The sequence below is a fragment of the Tursiops truncatus genome, chromosome 14, assembly GCF_011762595.2.
Source record: "Tursiops truncatus isolate mTurTru1 chromosome 14, mTurTru1.mat.Y, whole genome shotgun sequence".
Classification (NCBI taxonomy): domain Eukaryota; kingdom Metazoa; phylum Chordata; class Mammalia; order Artiodactyla; family Delphinidae; genus Tursiops; species Tursiops truncatus.
This window is the reverse complement of record NC_047047.1, coordinates 42,891,763-42,912,881: the sequence shown is the minus strand read 5'-3', so window position 1 is coordinate 42,912,881 and position 21,119 is coordinate 42,891,763. Positions and strand designations below refer to the sequence as shown.

Genomic DNA, 21,119 nt, shown 5'->3' with positions numbered 1-21,119 from the left:
ATCCATTCAGAAGTAATTTTATACCAAATGTAATTGATTAAAATGATTAAGGATCTACCTGAGAATATTACTGTGCCAATTATTTTTCTGCTGGCACAATGCCATACTCTCTCTCCCTTCTGTATTCCATAATCGTAGGGGCTAGAAGCCTGTAACTCCATTCCCCAGAATCCTTTACTAACTGGCTACCGGTCAGGTTTGGCCAATGGGAGTCACTGGCGGGAGAAAAGAAGAAGCCATTTTAAGACTGGTACCAGTGGTAGAGGGGTCTCAACAGCAGATTCAGCACGGGCCACAGGGTGCCCGTTCTGTGGAGGTGGAGTTCCTGCACGGCTACCCAGTAACCTCTGGCAGCAAATGCAGCTGCAGGGCTCCAGCCTAAGCATGGTGGTAGCAGCTTTCTCAACTCTGGGTAACATTCCTTCTTTTTTCCTCTAGCCCTCCCAACACCTTTGTAACCATTTCTTAGAATTAAATCCCTTTCTGTTTGAACTACATACAGTGGTTTCTGTTTTCCTGACTGGACTGATTGAATGATTATAGACCAAATTATTTCCTAAAGTATCAGAGCTTTGTTTCACTATTGTTTCACTATTTTCACTTACAAACAATTGCAATGTTTGTAAGTGAAAATAGTGGAACATTTCTCTGGAAACCACTGCTCCCCATGAACTGTTATCAGGCAAGTTTTACACAGTTCTTAGTCTTAAGCACATGAGGCTCCACACAAATGTAATGGATCATGGAGTTTGAATCCTGTTTTGGGGGTACAAATGAGATAGCCAGTGCGTGGTTTGGATACCCTGAACATTGGCTATGGGCATCAGTGAAAGTCCTTGGCCTATGGGTAATACAAATAGCTTGGTTCATCTGCTGTTCAGATACTCCAGACTAAGATCTCAGGGTCTGGTAGTTCCTTGAAAATTCATTGAGAATATTTAGTAATTTGCAAGTGGGGAATTTCCATTTTGGGGAGAGGAATACAGAATACTTTAAAAAAATTTATTTATTCATTAATTTTGGCTGCATTGGGTCTTCATTGCTGCGCGCGAACTTTCTAGTTGTGGCAAGCGGGGGCTACTCTACATTGCGGTGCACGGGCTTCTCATTGTGGTGGCTTCTCTTTGTTGCGGAGCACGCGCTCTAGGCCCACAGGCTTCAGTAGTTGTGGCACGCAGGCTCAGTAGTTGTGGTACACGGGCTTAGTTGCTCCCCGGCATGTGGGATCTTCCCAGACCGGGGATCGAACCCGTGTCCCCTGCATTGGCAGGTGGATTCTTAACCACTGCACCACCAGGGAAGTCCCCAGAATGCTTTAAAGAGCTCAGAAAAATGTTTGGAAATAGGTGGATATATAAAATTGAAATAACATTCATATGTACTAACAATACTCAGTTTGAAATATGTAATTAGAAAGGAATCCTAATGTGTAATAGCAGCAGATATGAATATATGTTAATGAACTTTAATGGAAAATGTATCACCAATATGAAGAAAATTAGATCTTCCTGAAAGATATTAAGTACAAGAAAAGTAGTACCATATTTTAGACTAATATTTTAATAATGCCATTCTCCTACCAATTAAAATACTTAAAGCAAATAGGCAAAATCCCAATTTAAAATACTTTCAAAGAACTTGATAAAATAATTCTGAAATTATGTGAAAAAATAAACAGGTAGGGAATTCCCTGGCGGTCCAGTGATTAGGACTCCACGCTTCCACTGCAGGGGGCCCGGGTTCCATCCCTGATAACTAAGATCCTGCAAGCCATGCGGAGTGGCCAAAAAAAACCCCAAAACAATAAAACAAAAACAGGTAAAAATAGTTAGTATCCTTAGCCATCATAAAAAATTATCTTACATTACATTAACTTTTAAATGAGGCAATCATACAAAAATAGATAAATAAAAAGGATTGTCTCATGTTTTATATTATTTCCTGTGTTCACACTATTATTTTGTTAGCAAAATGTTTTCCTAAGAAGCAAAGAAAACTTAAATTTTATATCATGAATTGTGAGTTGGTGGGGACCAAGGTAATAAGATTGCATTTTATCAAGAAGCTAGACTAATCTTCTCAGTTACTGATCTGAGTGGGGTGTAGCATCTCCTTTCTGAAGAGTTTGTGAGTCACTTCTCTCATCCCTATTAGAATGGACTCAACCACCAGACTCAGCATCTTTATAGAAACTTGTTCTTTTAAGTACCCAGCCAGTCCAATATTTCGATGTTTTCAGTATCTGGACTCCAGTCACAAATAATTTCATTTAAAATTAGCCTTTTAAAAAAATAGGTGGCTACCACTATTCTCAACTACTAAAGCTTCTGACTTGAATGATGAATTAATTTATTAAATGATGAAGCTTTAGCTTCAAATGAGGGGTTATTCCAATCTCTCTAAAATAGTACTTTGCAATCTGTTAATCAAAAGATGATTAACTGAAATCATTCCCAGATCTTATTAGGTCATTTGAAATCATAAAACTTGTCAAGTATACATTCAGATTGCTGCTATAGAAATACAAGAAGCAGGACATGTAGGATTGTTACAATAACATAACCACCAAATCTTAAAATTTTAATAATAGTGGCACTGGATGTGGAGAACACATGTAAAACTGGTGTATACTGAAGTGCACATTTTTAGAAAGTTTAAAGTATAATTTGGCTTCATCTTGAAAAGCAGTTCAATGATATAGCTGCAGTTTCCTTACTAAAGTGCCAATTCTATTTTTATAAATTCTCATTAAAAATTTTTGCAAATTCTTCTTGATCATATTTTACCCATGATCATCTTACTGTTATGATTCTGATATAATTATCCATCATTCTACATGGCAAAATGTTCATGTCCAATTTTTAAAGCAAATCACTTTTTTTTTTAAAGAAAGTACCAAAAATTCAGTAGGTTTGGATACAAAATTACAAAGACACCTAACGACAGAGCTAAAAGCATGTAAACAAAGTGGAACAACAACAACAGCAAATGCCAAGACAGGAAAAACAGAATACGTCTCAGAATGGCGAAAGAAGGTGGCTCAGCTGGGAGGTAAGTATTAAACCAAGTTTTTAAAATGCAAGTGTATACACAAAAATAAGCTCAAAATGGACTAAAGACCTAAATGTAAGGCCAGAAACTATCAAATGCTTAGAGGAAAACATAGGCAGAACACTCTATGACATAAATCACAGCAAGATCCTTTTTGACCCATCTCCTAGAGAAATGGAAATAAAAACAAAATAAACAAATGGGACCTAATGAATCAAAGCTTTTGCACAGCAAAGGAAACCATAAACAAGACCAAAAGACAACCCTCAGAATGGGAGAAAATATTTGCAAATGAAGCAACTGACAAAGGATTAATCTCCAAAATTTATAAGCAGCTAATGCAGCTTAATAACAAAAAAACAAACAACCCAATCCAAAAATGGGCAGAAGACCTAAATAGACATTTCTCCAAAGAAGATGTACAGACCGCCAACAAGCACATGAAAGAATGCTCAACATCATTAATCATCAGAGAAATGCAAATCAAAACTACAATGAGATATCATCTCACACCAGTCAGAATGGCCATCATCAAAAAATCTAGAAACAATAAATGCTGGAGAGGGTGTGGAGAAAAGGGAACCCTCTTGCACTGTTGGTGGGAATGTAAATTGATACAGCCACTGTGGAGAACAGTATGGAGGTTCCTTAAAAAACTAAAAATAGAACTACCATATGACCCAGCAATCCCAATACTGGGCATACACCCTGAGATAACCATAATTCAAAAAGAGTCATGTACCAAAATGTTCATTGCAGCTCTATTTACAATAGCCCAGAGATGGAAACAACCTAAGTGTCCATCATCGGATGAATGGATAAAGAAGATGTGGCACATATATACAATGGAATATTACTCAGCCATAAAAAGAAACGAAATTGAGCTATTTGTAATGAAGTGGATAGACCTAGAGTCTGTCATACAGAGTGAAGTAAGTCAGAAAGAGAAAGACAAATACCGTATGCTAGCACATACATATGGAATTTAAGAAAAAAAAATGTCATGAAGAACCTAGGGGTAAGACAAACCTACTAGAGAATGGACTTGAGGATATGGGGAGGGGGAAGGGTAAGCTGTGACAAAGTGAGAGAGAGGCATGGACATATATACACTACCAAACGTAAGGTAGATAGCTAGTGGGAAACACCCGCATAGCACAGGGATATCAGCTCAGTGCTTTGTGACGGCCTGGAGGGGTGGGATCGGGAGGGTGGGAGGGAGGGAGACGCAAGAGGGAAGAGATATGGGAACATATGTATATGTATAACTGATTCACTTTGTTTTAAAGCAGAAACTAACACACCATTGTAAAGCAATTATACTCCAATAAAGATGTAAAAAAAATACAAGTGTAAATAATTTTGGAGAAGTGAGCAGAGACTGATATTGATTCTCAGTTGTCAAAATACCAGCAAGTGAAATTTATTTATGCATAATAAGGAAATGTTTAGTGGTGAAAACATTCTGGATTTTTTAATGTATCCCTACTAATTAAATTTTGTACCTTGAAAGCTGGGCTGTCCAGTTTGGTAGCCACTAGCCACAAGTGGCTATTTAAATTTAAATTAATTAAAAATAAAAATTTAGTTTCTCATTTGCACTAGCCACATTTCAAGTCCTCAGAGCCACAGTAGACATTGGACACAGAAACAGAACATTTCCAACATGGCAGAGAGTTCTGTTGAACAAAGCTGTGATCTGTCAGAAGAGCCATAATGAATTATGAATATTATTCATCTGGAAGCTTACCATAACTATTTGCCATGAGCTACTTCTAGAGGCAAGATGTACACCTAGATAAAACAAGAGTCAAAATTCTTTACTGCCTTTTTCTTCCCCCCCAAGAAATACACTTCCTTGGAATATTATTATCTACCAGCACCTAAGAAATGCAATAGCTTATTGTGAAAAATATATAGGCAGCAACTTTTGACTTGGTATAACATTTCAGATGCTGAATCACTAGGCATAATTTTCTCACCATGATTGAGCAGAACAGCTGAGAAAAATAAAGGATTTTGTCTGCTTTATGTAATAGTATAACCCACAGCACACTCAGACAGAGATAATCTTTTATAATGGGTTTGGCAGGCATTTCTTTAACATGTTGGGGTGGGGGAAATAACCTTTATTACAGTTCTTTAAGGTTTTGAATTATAAAACATGTTTAATACAAGCATTTGTTTATTTTCATTTAAATTTAAAAAACTGCATTCTTTTCTGATCAGCCTTAGAAACATAATAATAATAAAATAGATAAAAATCGTTACATATTTATTCCAGAACATAAAACAGAGAAAATGATTGGGTGTTATCCAATTCTTTTATGAGCTAAACATAGCTCCAACACTATAATCTAATAAAGATGTGACACGGAAAAAAAATTTAGACAGACCTAACTTATGAATGTTAGACACAAAATAAATAAAATGCTAGCAAATCTAGTTCAAAATACACTAAAACTTTAACCCATTGAAATCAAGGAGAATTTACCTTAGACTGGAAAGCTGACAATACGAGAAAGCATTAATAAAATAACCATATCAATTGATTAAATAAGAAAAATCATATGATCCTCTCAGTAGATGCTAAAAGGCCACCAGGTGAAATTCAACATCCATTTATATTCTTAATAAAAACATATTACTATATAAAATTAAAATAAACACGATGAGTGTCTATTCCAAATAAAAAGTCAGTTAAACATACTAAAGATACATTATTTATCATTATTAAATATTTCATATTTTATGCCATTTTTAGCCAATGTAATGAAGTATGAAACAGAAATAAGAGAAATAAATAGTAGAAAGGCAAGCACAAGAATTTTGTGATGCTTTCCAGATTAAGTAATTCCACAGCAGGGCAATTAAAAAGAACTAACTCATAGTTATTTCTTAATAAAAGAATGCAGAGTAAATATTAACCCTGCAGAAGTCAATATATTTCTATGAAATTGTCAAAATCCAGTTAGCATACATGTAAAATAAACCTGTTCCCAAGTGAAATTTTTAATGAGTGATGTGCATGATCTTTATAAGGAAAACTGTAATCTTTAGTGAAAGATATAAATGGAGACAAATAAATGGGGAAAACATGTTCTTTCATGGGAAAAATAAATAGTATGAGGATCTTACTTTTTTCAAATTAACTTATAATTCTGATGCAATTCCAATTAAAACATTATTTTTGGAGCCCTAGAGATTCATAGAAAAAATGAAAATATAAAAGATATTTAATCTGATAATAAAATGCATCAGATAATAAATGACATTACTATCAGATAATTAAATACATCACTATGGTTTAAAACAATGCCTTTGACTAATCTGCCCGACCCCCCCCCCCCCCCACCCCCGCACTACTAATAGGAAACAAAGTTCCCTAAAACCTTTGGGCCATCCTGAAGCTGGGTCTTGGTAGGCATAGATTTCGTCTCCTTTTTCTTCTTCCCCGTGGTCTGCCATCTGGTGGCCTCAATTAGCAACTACGTTTTCACTGCTGCAAGATGCCTAGGGTTGGCTGTTACCCTTTAGTTTACACTTGTTCTAGTTAGCCAAAGAATTAGAGTTGCGTGCCTGAGTCAAAGGGCACTAAATGACATCTTCCAATCTTACGTAAAAGAACTCTATATAAAATGACATAATGGGTTTGGAAAAAATGTTGGTAATTGTTGAAGCATGGTGTTTCTTTGGTGTATGTGCAAATCTGTATAATAGAAAGATAAAAAGAAACAAAACAAATATTGCTTTTGGGGCTTCACTTGGTGGCACGGTGGGTAAGACTCCGTGCTCCCAATGCGGGGGGCCCAGGTTCGATCCCTGGTCAGGGAACTAGATCCGCATGCATGCCGCAACTTAGAGTTTGCATGCCACACACAACTAAGGAACTCACATGCCACAACTAAGGAGCGGGTGAGCCGCATCTAAGGAGCCCGCCTGCCGCAACTAAGACCCGGAGCAACCAAATTAAAAAATAAATAAATAAAAGAGTAATATTCTTTAAAAAAATTATTGCTTTCACAAACATAAATGGCCAATTAATGTATGAAACATCCTCAGCCTCATTAACAATTAAACATTGGTAAATTAAAACAAGAAAATTTTTTTTTACCTTTCAGATTAAAAAAAAATCACTAAAACACTAACGTTTCTGGTGCTGAAAAGGTGTGGAAATATAAACACAATCTTTTGGTGAGAGTGTCAGTTTGTATTGCCTTTTGGAGGGCAATTTGGTAATACTGATGGAAAATTTTATTGTTCCAAAAATGTTTCATATCCTTACACCCAGAATTCTAATTCTCTTTTATGAAATGACTTGGCAAGAATGCAAAAATACATGTACATTGATGTTTAATGTAGCAATGTTTATAAGAGCAAAATATTATAAATGAATAAGATATTCATTTTAAAAAGGTACATCTAGGGATTCCCTGGTGGCGCAAGTGGTTAAGAATCCGCCTGCCAATGCAGGGGACACGTGTTCGAGCCCTGGTCCGGCAGGATCCCGTGTGCCGCAGAACAACTAAGCCCATGAGTCACAACTACTGAGCCCGTGAGCCACAACTACTGAAGCCCACGTGCCTGGAGCCCGTGCTCTGCAACAAAAGAAGCCACCGCAATAAGCCCATGCACCGCAAGAAAGAGTAGCCCCCACTTGCCTCAACTAGAGAAAGCCCGCACGCAGCAACAAAGACCCAAAGCAGCCAAAAATAATAACTAAAAATAAAATAACTTATTAAAAAAAAGGTACATCTGTATAATGGAATACCATGCATCCATTTGAAAGAACAATTTCTTTGTATTAATACTGAAAGATCCTTGGAAAATGAAGTAAAAGCAAGTTAGACAAATGGGAATGGCCTCATTTTGCTTAAAGAAGATAATAATATATGTCAATAGGCACATTAAAAAAATCTGGAGGCCGATAACCAAACAATCACAGTGACTTTTTTTTAGGTGGTAGGAAAAATAGAAGACTTTCACTTTCTTCATTGTGTAGTTCTATACCGTTTGAGTTTTTTTCAATATACATATACAATCATCCTTTGGTATCCATGGGGGATTGGTTCAGGACCCCTGTGGATATCAAAATGTGTGGATGCTCAAGTCTCTTATGAAAAATTGCATAGTATTTGCAGTATTTGTATATAACCTATACATATCCCCCTTTATTTTAAATCATCTCCAGATTACTCCTAATACCTAATGCAATGTAAATGCTATGAAAATAGTTGCCAGTGTGGCAAATTCAAGTTTTGCTTTTTGGAACTTTCTGGAATTTTTTTTCAAGTACTTTTGATCCACATTTGGTTGAATCTGAGGAAGCAGAACCCGTGGATATGAAGGGCTGACCATATGACTTTTCCAACAGAAGGAGTAATAAAGATAACATTTAAAAATGAATAGATAAAAGAGTGTTCCCCTGCCATCCTTAAAAAATATTCCATTTTTAAGCCCGCTTCCCTACTGCCTCTGACATCAGGATGGTTCCCAGTCAGGGTATCTGATTCCACCTCTTCTGAAGGTGGAAGAGGCTTCTGTCATCCCTTTTTGCTTGAGAGACTTGATCTCAATGTTCTGGGCTCCAAATATGAACCTTGAAATTTTCTTTATCATCTTTCCCAGATATTCAAAACGGGACTAAAGCAAATAGGACACTCACTGGCTTCCTTACTATGCCAGAAGCCCAAACTATCAAGTTTATCAAGTCCAAACTAGTGGCCTCCACAGTGGGTCCACAAAATTATCCATTGGCACTCAGGGAAAAAGTATTAGAATTTCAACCTATATATTTTTATCTCATCCTTTGTTAATTTCAATTTTCAACTTTTGTTTTTTTTAATTATACAGTATACAATTGTTTATATTCATATATGTATATGTACAGGTCCATAAGTCATTAGTAAATATATATTCAAATATTAAGAGGAGTATTCAAAATTTTTTTTACTGATGAAATATCTGGTCAAAAAAATTTAGAGGCCATTTAATTTAGGCTATAGCTGCTTTTAAGAGAGAGAACTAAAAGCAGATCTAAGATGCATATAAACATGTTCTATAAATTAGTCATCCTCCCCAAAGTCACTAATATAGTAGTTAAAAGAAAAAGAGAAAATAGATAAGAAAACACAATGGAAGACAAATGCAAGAGTCAATTTAGCACATAATCCAAGGTAGAAGGGAAGAGAAGAAAGTAATATAGCAAAATTATCTACATATACACAAATAAGACAATGAAAAAACCTAATGACCAAAGAAACGGAGGTGAAAGAAAAAGAGTAATTCACACAAAGATCCTGAACATTTAGAGATGAAATGAAAATAAGCAAACTATCATACAGTTGGAATTTATAATGTACCGTATCTGGAGCTCTTGGTTTCTAGCATGGTGCTTGGCACACAGTATGCACTCAATGAGTAAAGAAAGGATTCTAAGCCATGCCATTTCACACCAAATGTATGTGCTGAGTCACAATCTGAAAAGTCATTGTATTTTCATTTCTTTGCTGTTATTTTAAATCAAGTTGTTGAACATTTTATAGATTATGAGCAATAAGACATTGAAAAGGGAATGGAAATTCTGTGATGCTACATCTGCAAATGCAATAAAAATCTAAGGATTCACTGGAGAATTTGAAGATATGGCAGGTAATTATTTATTTGCCAACCCATGGAAACCTCCTCCATCCCTTTGCTGTTATATAAACCAAATAATCAAGACTATTTGGAAAGAAACTATAATTTAGAACTTCTAAAAAGTCTTTCTATAGCCAGAATAAAAGCAATTTAGAGGATTAAAGCAGTGACCTTTTTTCCCTTCTTTACTTGAAAGCTGAATTCATACCATTTGAAGTAGTAATTAGGTAGTTCATTAGAGCTGTTTTATATGTTCTATAAATTACATATGAAAATGACACTTCTGTTGCATTGGTATTTTTAAGCTTATTGCTAATAATAACTTTAAGCCATCTGATCTAGAATGCAAGCATATTTTGCTAAAGTTAAAAAACCCCCACTCTGCCAGTAAAAACCCCACCTTTACTGTCTCTCGCAGGAACAGAAAAGAGAAATGGATTGTTTTCAGGCAAATATGAGGCTCTATGTACTCCAGTCATAATTCACATGTTCATCAAATACTCATTGTGGGTCTCTTAGGGCAAACCATTGTGTTGGAGTTGGAGATACATTTGTGAAATTAAAGAATTTATGTCCTCTGGAATTTACAATCATTTCTCTAGTCCTCCCCTGACTAAATTAGCAATCTCCCAAGTATCTGAGATATATTTGTGCATTTGTAGGGACATGTAGACTCATGGATATAAAACAATAATAAAAGGGATAAGAATTAGCATTTAACCATGATGATTGCAGAATGCACAATACTTCCTCTTAAAACAAAACCAAACTCCATAGGTACATGTCTTTAAAAACTGCTTGCTGTATGATTTAGCAATTCCACTTTCAGGAATTCATTTTCACAAAGTGGTAAAGATTAGTGCAAAGATTTAGTTACAAGGATGCATTTATTTTTAAAACAGTGCAAGAAACAGCCTAGGTAAATACGGAATTGTTTAAATAAATTGTATTATGTTCACACAAAGGAAATGAATTGCTTGTGTACCGCTAAAATTTGTATGTTGAAATCTTAACCCCTAAAGTGATGATATTAGGAAGTGGGGGTCTTTGGTAGGTGATTAGGTCATGAGGAGCCTTCATAAATGGGATTAGTGTCCTTATAAAGAGACCGTGGTGAACTCCCTTACCTCTACCACCTGGGAGGACACAGAGAGATGATGGTGGTCTATGAATCAGGAAGTGGGCCTTCACCAAATCAGCTGACTCCTTGATCTTGGATTTCTCAGCCTCCAGAACTGTGAAAAAGAAATTTCTGTTGTTTATAAGCCCCCTAGACTATGGTATTCTGTCACAGCAGCCCAAGCTAAGACACTAGGTAACATTAAAAGGGGTCATGTAAACATGGAAAACCTTCTGTGATATATATCATAAAATTAAAATTGGAGGTTACCTTGTTGCTTAAGTGTCAAGTACACAGAAGTGCAAGCCCTGACTTTGTGCTGACCCCAGGCAAGAAATGTGACCTCATACAGTCTCAGTTTTCCCACCTGTTATGGGCTGAATCATGTCCCCCAACATTCATATGTTGAAGTTCTAACCACAGTACCTAAAAATTTGACTGCATTTGGAGAGGGGGCCTTAAAAGGGATTATTAAGTTAAAATGAGCTCATTAGGGTGGGCCCTAATCCAATACGACTATGTAGGGAAGGAGAAAACCTTTCTTCTACTCTCTTAGGTTTAGTCATTGGGGCCTATGAATTAAACTGACGAAAGTCAGATTGATGGGAGAGAAGGCATACAATTTTATTAATATTTACAACTTTATATGCATGGAGGCTTCACCAAAAAGAAGTGAAAAAAGTCAAAGAGCAGAGAGACTTGTGGGCTTACGTACCATTTTAACAAAGGGTAATAAACTGTGGAGAAGTGACTAGACAAAGGAAAGAGGACTTGGGCTTCTAGGGCTGACAAATTGTGCGGAAGTGACTTGTAAATACATGGGGAAGGAGTGGTTAAGATATCTTTGAATGGAAGACAAGGGTTATTTTAGTAGAGTCTGTTTATGCAGACTCATCCCAGAATTGACTCCTCGTCTCCAGTGATGAGTGTTCTCCTCGCCTCTGCCTGGTACAGGGAAAGTAAGTAGGTTTCTCATGGGAAATTTATGTCCTGTTTTATGCAGATGGAGGAGAGCAGAGAGCTATTTCTGCATCTGCTGTTTCTCAGCTGCCTTCAGCTCAAAATAACCAATATGCCAAAGTGGCATATTTTAGGGTGTCACATTCTGATCCCCTTCAACTGATGTCCTTATAAGAGGAGGAAATTTGGACACAGACAGGTAAAGAGGGAAGACCATGTGAACACAGTGAGAAGGCAGCATCTAGACACCAGGAAGAGAGGCCTTAGAAGAAACCAAACCTCCTGACACCTTGAAGTCAGCCTTCTAGTCTCCAGAACTATGAGAAAATAAAATTCTGTTGCTCAAGCTATTAAAATCAGAAACAAAGGGAGACTGGCTTTGAAAATTCCCTTAGCTAATAAAAAGAGTTGTCATACAAAGAAGGCTTAATTTAGTTTGTTGTGTGAGACCTACTTGACCTGGGTCATTTCTTGTTTATGCCTCTGGAAATCATAAGTGAAACTTGAACTGTTCCCCAAGGTTGATATCAGGTAATCACTGACAAATTCCCTATTGTTTAAGAAAATTCTAATATTATAACCAATCATTGTAAAGAATAAACGGTCACTGCTTTCTCATTACATAAGCTGCTTTATAATAATATACCCCTGAGCCTCATTCCATGTTTTGGTTTAAGAGCTCCTGGTCTGCAAATTGTCTTTTTGATGTGTGTACAATAAACTTTAACTAATTACTACTTTGGTGATTCACTGGTTTTACTTTGACTATTTCTTAGCCTTTGACAAAGCCACCCAGTCTGTGGTACTTTGCTACAGCCGTCCTAGCAAACTAATACACATCATCCGTAAGATGGGGGAAATCTTAATAGCATCTTTACTTAGCTCTTAAGGTTGTCCTGAGTCAAACATGTAAATTTCTTTGTAAACTATGAACTACTACACAAATGTAAGTAGTTGCTATTCACGTGGTCCCTGAAAAATCTGGAGGAATGTAATTATCTTGTTAAGACTGAACTTTATAACCCTTTAGTAAGGCAGAGATCCAGTTCCCATACAGGGATGGGGAGAAGCAAGAGATTTCAGTAGGAATGCAGTAAAGAACGTAACTGACTTGTCAGTGAAGAGAGACAAAATAAAGAGAATGCAAGCTGTTAAAAAAGAATCTAAATTACATATAATAATAGCTAACATGTATTGAGCATTTACTAACTTACCAAGCATGGTCCCAAGTAATTTTTATGTGTTCTCTAATTAACCTCTTATCAACACCATGGTAAAAGTACTGTAGATATGTGTGTGTGTGTGTATGCTTACATGGGTATGTATGTTATCTATTTCAGTCTTTTCTGTTACAACAAACAACTTCAATGTGAACATTTGTTCATACATAGCAGCTAAAGTGGTCAAAATGAGAAGTTGTGATTTTTCAAGAGAGGACCATGCTTTGTAGCACTGCAAAACATGAAAAACACTACCTGGCTGAACAAAGTGCTATATGGTAAAATGCACAACGCACACCCACCTTGTTTTCTTATTCTTCCTCCAGAGCATCCCACATGCATTGCCCTAAGAGTGTGTGCACTGTTCTTTTGAGTTTGTGTTTATTTCATAATAAGCATATTGAATATATTATATTAAATCTGTATGAGAATCCTTCTTATAAAGGTCCCAAGTACTGAATAAAAAGAAAATCCTTTCATTTGAGGAGAAAATTGAAATAATTCAATGTTTTGAAATAAATGAGAAAACTTGCAAGCCTGAGGGAATTCACGTTGGCCACATTGAAGAATGATGCTGAGAAAATAAACGGAAGAAGAGCTTGTGCATTCCAGTTATTATCTGCTTCCAGTGGAATTGGAAAGCACTCCCAAGAGACTAAAGATAAAGACCCTAAGGCCAGGTAATGCTGAGTGCAGTTGGATAGCACTTGGTGGCCTTCACGCTCATTAGAAACCTGACAAGTAACTTCCTCATGAAGAAAGGAAACTGGCAGAAAAGGAGTATTTCTCTTTTAAGCTGGTTTAGAAGACAGAAAAGGAGAACAAGAAGCCACAGTAATCCCCTTCTGGTGTCACAATATTTTAGCTCCAAAATGATGATGTCCTTCTCTCCTTTTACCTCTTCTCAGTAACTCAAAACCCCCCACACTTACCACACCCATTTCCAGTAAGTGGTACCTGGAGCATGGCTAACCACTAAGGAAGATAACTTATCGGCTATCATTTACATAAAAAATGTAAAACTTCTATATGGCAAAAGACACAGTGAACTAAAAGACAAATTACAAACATGTCACTGCAACATGTGACAGAGTTAAAATTCTTATACTAATGTATAAAAAGCTCTTTCAAATCAATAAGAAAAATAAATCCCAAGAAGAAATGGTCAAAAGGTATGAAAAAGTAACATAGAAAGAAACACAAAGGCTAATCAATATGAAATAAAGCTCAAATTCAAATTTAAAAATGCAAATTAAAACTATGTATCATCTTTAACCTAGTGGATTGGTAAAGATATTTTTCAAAAAGGCTTTTAAAAATAGGTTCGGTAATCTTTCCTTTGGGAATTTATTCAAAGTAAATAATGAGACTAGAGTTGAAAAACATGTGCAAGTATGTTCATTACAGAATTGTTTATAAATTTGAGAAATCGAAGTAATTTAACCTAGCTATTGAGAATTGGTCACACAAATCAAAGTATATATAGTCTTTCATTTAGCAAATCTGGTAGAATCTATCCTTTGGAATAGTCAATAAACCAACAGTTCTTAGAGACACACAGATGTTCATTTTAGCAGTTTGTAGAAGGGAAAAATGGCATGGTATATCCACACCACGGAGGGAAAAAAAACCCTGCACACTAATGACATCTATGCATCCAAGTAAGATACTGTGTGTATATACAAGAAATAAAAATAACGAAACGGTATTTTATTGAATACCATGAAGCTATACAGAAATGATAGTTTTATGTTTATATGAAAAGATGATCAAATATTAAGTGAACAGTTTCATAACTGTACATACAATATGACCCCATTTATGTAAATACATATAAGGTTGTTTGAAAATATTTTGGGATGCCAAGTACCCTGACAATGACCTTTGAAGACCCATTCCACAAATAACCCCAATCTAAAAGTAGAGTTGGTGTTACTTAACAAAAGGGTTGGTTACCTAGACATTTATTTAAAGGAACATTTACTTTGATTTTGCTCTTGAAAAGGTCAATTCTAGTTATTTCTATCTGCGCAGGAAAGTTTAAAGGCCCGCCTTCTGCTACAGGATGCAAACTGACTGCAGAGCGAATCAGCAAGTCTTACAGAGCTACTTTGCTCAGGTTTGTATTTTCAAACAACCTTTTAATTGCAAACGTTTCTGGGCCAGCGGGTCTGAAAATGTTCGGGACTGAGTGGTGGGGATACAACCGTGTACTGAAGCCTTTAAAATTTTCAGTCATAGTCCAGGTGCGATTCGCCTTCCCAGCGCCATTTCTAAGCCTTGGTCTCACGCATTTATCTAGAGGGAACGCTGAGATTCTTTCCAGGACTTCCAGCCAATGGCTACACTCCTGCTCTCTGACCCAGCAGCTCCGGGCCAATGGGCTGAAGGCTACCTTTCGACTCAATACTGTTCCTTTCCAGCCAATCGGAAGAGTTCTTCAAATACCTCTCTCCAGGACGCGCTAGCTCCGCGGAAGCTGGCTTCACTTCCGGGCGGCTTCTAGGGGCGGCTACGCGGGTTGCCATAGCGACCGTTTTACGTTAACTGGTTTGTAGCTTTCATCCAGGTGACTGCGAGACTGCGGGGGCAACTTGTCTTCCCATTTCCTCTCGGTTCCCTGCGGCCGAAAGGCCTTCCAGGCTCCGGGGGTCTGGCCTAGGCTTCCGCGGCGGCCCTCGAGGGCGGAATGGCTGCGGAAGAAGAGGACGAGGTGGAATGGGTAGTGGAGAGCATCGCGGGGTTTCTGAGGGGCCCGGACTGGTCCATCCCCATCTTGGACTTTGTGGAGCAGAAATGTGAAGGTAAAATTCAGATCCCGAATCGTCAATCCTTTCTCACCTCTCTCACACCAACAGCCTCTCCACAAACTGCCTTTCATCTCCCCGGTCTCCACTCCTGTCTGCCAGGTTTAGAGCTGTTTTTTAGGATGTGTTGCTGTCACTGCGCCGGTCCTTTCCTTCACGGAAATGAAAACGAGGACCGAGATACCTTTCCCCCTGGGCCCAAGCACACATCCGAAAAACATCAGACTTTAATCCTATGTTGGGTCTCTCACCCCATCCTGCACCTTTCTGCCCTGGGCAGGTGCACTGTTTGTGTGGGTTTCTTCGACAACTTCCCCAGTGACTTGGGAGGGGAGACGTCAGTTTGCTTCTGAGTTCCTTCTGATCCCAACAGTTGACCGAAAAGTGGGTGGGCGAGGGGTGTGTGATTACTCCAGCAGGCCCAGAGCCGGTGATCTCGGTGGCCTGTATTCCCTTTTTTGAGTTCTCTGACTCTCGGTTATACCAAAAATGGAGGGTATCTTACAACAAATGAGTTATGTAACCGTGTCATAACATTTCCTGTGAGGAAAGGATACCTCTAGGTTCTGATCAGTTCACGCTTTGGAGTCCTGCATTCAGTTCTTAGAGACAAATTGGAGCCCATTCATGGAAAAGGAACCACAAACGATGTCATATGAATAATTCCAGGCTGTTGTTGCAGTTGTTTAGCTGGCCAAGACTTTAAGGGTAGTCATATCCATTAATCGTTTGAACATCTGTCTTATGTTGGAGGGATTAGACTTGTTTTTGTAAGCTTCAGTGAGATAGAGCTAGGGTCAGTGGGTACAAGCTGGAGGGGAACAAATTTCTGTGAAGGAAGTACTTCATAACAGAGAGTATCCCAGATAAATTAGCCTGCCTCAGGAGGTAATGAGTTCCCCAGCCACTAGCAGTGTTTGAATGAATCTGACAACAACTTAATGGAGTTATTATAGAGGGGAATTCAACTATCAAATGGTTGGTTATCCTGGATGATCTTTTAAGAGTCCTTTCAGCCCTAAGGTTCCATGAAGCCGGTAAAGAGGAAATTTACTTTGACCACTGAATCTTTTCATTACATTCTCATTGCCATGAGCAAAATTCAAATAGTATTTATTAAGTATTGTTCTTACAGGTAATTTTTAAAATAAGTTCAAAATAACTTTTATTTCTGCTCTTTTTAAGAATTTAAAATGCTATTATGAGACTTATGAAGCATGTGGTGGTATTCTGACCTCCTTTAGGAGAAAAAGGAAATTATGTCACCTTTTGATTCCATTTACCCTACTGAATGAAACTAAATGCTGAAATGGAAAAAAAAAAAAAATAAAGCATCGTTCCTTTTATCCCCAGATGTCAAAAGTGGCTGCATCTCAGTTGTAACACACCTGATTGTGTAATTTTACAGGGAAACAGTAATCCTCAGCCTTATAAACATGTAATGTAGTAATCTGGCTTCAAAATTAACTGAAAACAGCTTTAGTAGCTGCTACATTGCATGTATGCCCAGTGTTATATAGAGCAGATGCCAGGAGAAATGGAAGTAACATCCCAGTGACACTTGAAATAATAATGTTTATATTTCACTGACTTTGGGTTGTCAATGTGCTATTCATCACCTCAGATAATTTAAAAATTAGTTTTGTACTACTATGTAATATCAGCCTTTATTTCAAAATGTATTGAGTGTCGTTTGGCCAGAAGCTGAGGATAGAAAGATGAATAAAACAAATCCTTGTGCTTGAGAAGTTTGCAATTTGGCAGGTAAATGGAATTTAAATGTAAATTGGCAGGTGTTATAATAAGGGTAGGCACATGGTGCTGTGTATTTTAAGAGTTCAGAGGAAGTACTCTAACTAGCCTAGGAGTTGGGAGTGGGTAGCAGATCATGGAAAATGTGCCACTTGCAATATTTTGGAGAATTGTTGAGAGAAGGGGGGCCAGGTAAAGGCAAAGAGATCTAAGGGCTTGAGCAAAGGCATGGGTTTATTTTGTCTTTTTGTGTTACATTTGTCAGTATTCCAAGTAATTGTGTATTGTTAAGAGTGCAAAGTTTGGGTTTTGGAGTGGTGGGAGTTGAGATTTGGGATCCAGTCTTGGAGGGTTTTGTCTGGTCTTCTAAGTATTTTGGATTTATTCTCTAGGCAAAGAGCAGTAATTGAAGAGTTTTAAATAGAAAATTACAGAAGTTAGTTTTGCATTTTAGAAAGATCATTTGGGGGGAATATTATAAAAAGGGGGTTTATTGCTTATAATTCATGAGTTTGTCTTCTTTCCTTAATCACATTGTAGCTTCTTGAGGGAATATATATCTTTCTAATCTACATTGTTTCACACATATGATCATTCAGTAAACATTTGTTTTTATTTATTTTTATTTCATTATTGATTTATATGTAATAAAGAAGGCCGAGTAACTTTCAGTAAAATTTGGATCAGCAAAGTTCCAGTATGATAAAATAATCTGGAACCTGTTGTAAAAGGAATTATTTAAAAACTATCAACAATAATGTTCCATTTAAAGTTTATAAAGAAATTGTTGCCTTATATTCTTGATTGAAAAGTAGCAAATTAGTGTTCATCTTCCATATGAAGTAGATTTTAAGTAGGAAAAAAAACTTGTTTACAACTAACACTATACACACACACACACACACACACACACACACACACACACACACACACACACACACACACACACACACACACACATCTTTTTTTAATCCCAAGAATTTAAAGCAGAAGAGCTGGTTTATAAGACTGAGAGTTCTATTTGTAAGACAACTAGAGTGGACTTTGATATTTGCATTAATGAAATGACTTGTTTTTTTACACTATGCAATATTTTTCTTTTAAATTTAGTTTTTGATGATGAAGAAGAAAGCAAATTGACCTATACGGAGATTCATCAGGAGTACAAAGAACTAGTGAGTATTTTTTTACCTGATTTTAAATGTAATTAGAATAATGTTAATTCAAGATGTTCTGAATTTTAAAAATGGATTTTTCCATTAAAATTCTTTAATTAAAAAATTCCAATCTACCCTAATAGTACTACCAGTTGCATTAGACTCCAAGCGTTCTCTGTGCATCTCAATCAATCCTTATGACTGTAGAATGTAAGAAATAGATTTAGGACAACTATTTTAAGGGATCTTGCATCCGGTATTTAAATTTTATTCTTATTCTTCTGCTGATACATCCAGGGGAGTGTTAATTATTAATTTAGCCATGTTGTCTTGAGATTTTAAGGAATGCCTCTGGGTAGCAGAAGAGTTATACCACAACAAACTTCATAATTGTGACTTCAGTGATTTCTGGGAGAGTAAATAAAATTTTATTTGATTCTCTGCAAAAATTTTCACTTTTTGTTTGTTTTTTCGGTGAAAGACATTGTCACTGCCATATAATATAATTTTATGTAGATTAATAATTGCAAGCAAGCATTTGATTATAGTTTTCTAAACTCAATGTAAAATTTGGAATTTTTCTATGTAAATTACAAAAAAAAATTAAACTTTCTATTTTTAGGTTGAAAAGCTGTTAGAAAGTTACCTTAAAGAAATTGGAATTAATGAAGATCAATTTCAAGAAGCATGCACTTCTCCTCTTGCAAAGACCCATACATCACAGGTTTTTTTTTTTTTTTATTCTGCTAATATATACTTTTAACAAAAATGCTCAGATGTCACTTAAATTTGCTATGTTTGATTGTCAAAGTATAATATTCTAGACATTGTAAGAGTGAAAAGCCAATTTGTCACATATGGGTTCTTTTTTATAACAACCTTGAGAAATGATCATTTGAGACATAATGAACTGATGCTATTAAAAAGGAACTTTCTGAACTCAGGACTATACTAGATCACAAGCTTTATGCAAACTACTGTTTTATTTATATAGATCTCGGACAATTTTGCAGTTGCCCGGTTTCTAATCTTAGCAGATACATAGCGCACAGTTCCTCGGCTTCCTTCTCTTAGAACTAATTTTATTGTCTCATTAGTTCTGCAGTGCTGGATTGAAGTAGGTCTTATGTGTATTTATAACTAATATTTACTGACGGCTCATGCTAGCTGCTGTTTTTTGTTTTTTTTTAAAACATTTTTCATTTTCACCAAGGTCTTTATTTATTTATTCTTGGCTGCATTGGGTCTTCGTTGCTGCGTGTGGGCTTTCTCTAGTTGCGGTGAGCGGGGGCTGCTCTTCGTTGTGGTGTGTGGGCTTCTCATTGTGATGGCTTCTCTTGTTGTGGAGCATGGGATCTAGGCGCACAGGCTTCAGTAGTTGTGACATGCAGGCTCAGTAGTTGTGGCTCGCAGACTCTAGAGCACAGGCTCAGTAGTTGTGACATGCGGGCTTAGCTGCTCTGTGGCATGTAGGATCTTCCCAGACCAGGGATCGAACCCGTGTCCCCTGCATTGGCAGGCGGATTCTTAACCACTGCACCACCAGGGAAGTCCCTAGCTGCTGTTTTAAGCAATTGGCATGTATTATCTCATTGAATCTTCCTGACAATCCTTAAGAAATTGGTACTATTTTACTTCCATTTAGAAATGAGAAAACTAATGCACAGATATATTAAGGAACTAGTGCAAAGTCCACAGCCAAGTAACAAAGCCAGGATACCAGCCCAGGCGCTCCAAGTGAGAGCCCTTGCTCAGAGATTGAGTATAGGGGTATGTTACTACCAAATATAGTTTACCAAATAAACTATAATTCCTTATAGTTTAGTGAGGATTGTCTATGATGTGACCTGAAATTATTATTTTCAACCTTCTCCTGCTGTCGTTCTCCAACACATTACATACTCTAGTAGTTCTGGCCACTTGCTCTTGTAAGCATCCATGTGCCTGGCTTTGCTCATGGTAGTCCCTTAACCTGGAATGTTCAGCTCCCACCTCCTCCTCCCTCCATCCTTTCCTTAGCCAGAGAAATCCATCTCATCATCAGGGTGTGCTGAAATGCAACTTTCCTGATCCCTCTAGTCAGACTAGCACTTATTCTACCTCACTGAGCACTCTTACATTTTCAATTCAATTCGACTGCCTTGAATTATAGTTTCTTACACATCTGTTTGACTTGAAGAATTTATTGAAAATTATTAACTAGTATTTAAATTTAAGGCATTGGTATTTGTTTTTATTTTCTTTGTTTTCCAGGAATATTTTCTGCTTAGGTTAATATTTGTCAGCCTCTTAATTAAATTATTATGAATGAATCTGAATTACTTTGTGAAAAAAGATGTTCATAGTAATAGTAGTCACATCCGTCTTTTGTTTTCATTATCAGGATAACTTTAAATTATTTTTGAATGAAGAT

The 21,119-nt window shown here is 36.8% G+C and overlaps 2 protein-coding genes across 3 annotated transcripts in view; one reads left to right on the top strand and one right to left on the bottom strand.

Annotated features, from left to right (window-relative positions):
* CCDC88A (coiled-coil domain containing 88A) overlaps positions 1-15,297 on the bottom strand; it is a 195,642-nt gene extending 180,345 nt beyond the window's left edge. The window contains exons 1-2 of one of the 2 annotated variants that reach the window (XM_073791645.1): positions 15,198-15,297; positions 10,818-10,925 (exon numbers count right to left, since the gene is read on the bottom strand). The gene's annotated coding sequence lies outside the window, so the exon portion shown is untranslated. Of the gene's footprint in view, positions 1-10,817; positions 11,688-15,197 lie in introns of those variants that run through there. The other variant, XM_033838528.2, reaches the window with a different exon arrangement.
* A 221-nt stretch (positions 15,298-15,518) lies between these two features.
* Positions 15,519-21,119, top strand: part of CFAP36 (cilia and flagella associated protein 36) — a 32,795-nt gene continuing 27,194 nt past the window's right edge. Inside the window, exons 1-3 of the mRNA XM_019942533.3 lie at positions 15,519-15,794; positions 18,660-18,724; positions 19,329-19,430. Coding sequence (XP_019798092.1) covers positions 15,680-15,794; positions 18,660-18,724; positions 19,329-19,430 — 282 coding nt within the window. The 5' untranslated portion in view covers positions 15,519-15,679. The remainder of the gene's footprint in view (positions 15,795-18,659; positions 18,725-19,328; positions 19,431-21,119) is intronic.